The 440-nt window shown below is 68.9% G+C and overlaps 1 protein-coding gene across 1 annotated transcript in view; it reads left to right on the top strand.

Moving 5' to 3' along the window:
* Positions 1-180: 180 nt before the first annotated feature.
* The window catches only part of UNC5D (unc-5 homolog D (C. elegans)), a 168,036-nt gene continuing 167,776 nt past the window's right edge, over positions 181-440 (top strand). Inside the window, exon 1 of the mRNA XM_010562981.1 lies at positions 181-397. Coding sequence (XP_010561283.1) covers positions 181-397 — 217 coding nt within the window. The remainder of the gene's footprint in view (positions 398-440) is intronic.

Raw genomic sequence — 440 nt, 5'->3', positions numbered from 1 at the left:
AGAGAGAGAAGGGGGGTGGGAGAGGGGAGGGGGAGCCAAAAAAACAAACAAACGAAAAAAAAAAAAACGAAAAGGCGAATTCTCCTGCCTGAGCTCGCCTCCGGAGGGACCGAACGGAGATTTGCATCCCTTCTCCTTCCACCGGCCGGCGGGGAGAGGCGCGGGAGTTGCGGGGTCAGCATGGGCGGAGTGGCTGCGAGGAGCAGCTGCCCCCCGCGCCTGAAGCGGCGGCTGCTGTTGGTGCTGGGGCTCTGCAGCTGGACGGCCGCTCTGCGAGGTAAGCGGGCGCCCGGGGCTTCGCCGAAGAGGCTTCGCCCACCCCCCTCCTGCAGCCTGCCCGGCTTCCCCCGCAAGCTGCCGGCAAGTTTGCGGCGGGAGCACCGCGCTCCGGGCGGGGGTGCGTGGGGGGGGGTCGCGTCCCACCGGTTGCTCCGCGCGCG

Source organism: Haliaeetus leucocephalus, unplaced genomic scaffold (genome assembly GCF_000737465.1).
Source record: "Haliaeetus leucocephalus isolate CR32 unplaced genomic scaffold, Haliaeetus_leucocephalus-4.0 Scaffold162, whole genome shotgun sequence".
Classification (NCBI taxonomy): domain Eukaryota; kingdom Metazoa; phylum Chordata; class Aves; order Accipitriformes; family Accipitridae; genus Haliaeetus; species Haliaeetus leucocephalus.
This window is presented reverse-complemented; position numbering and strand designations above follow the sequence as displayed.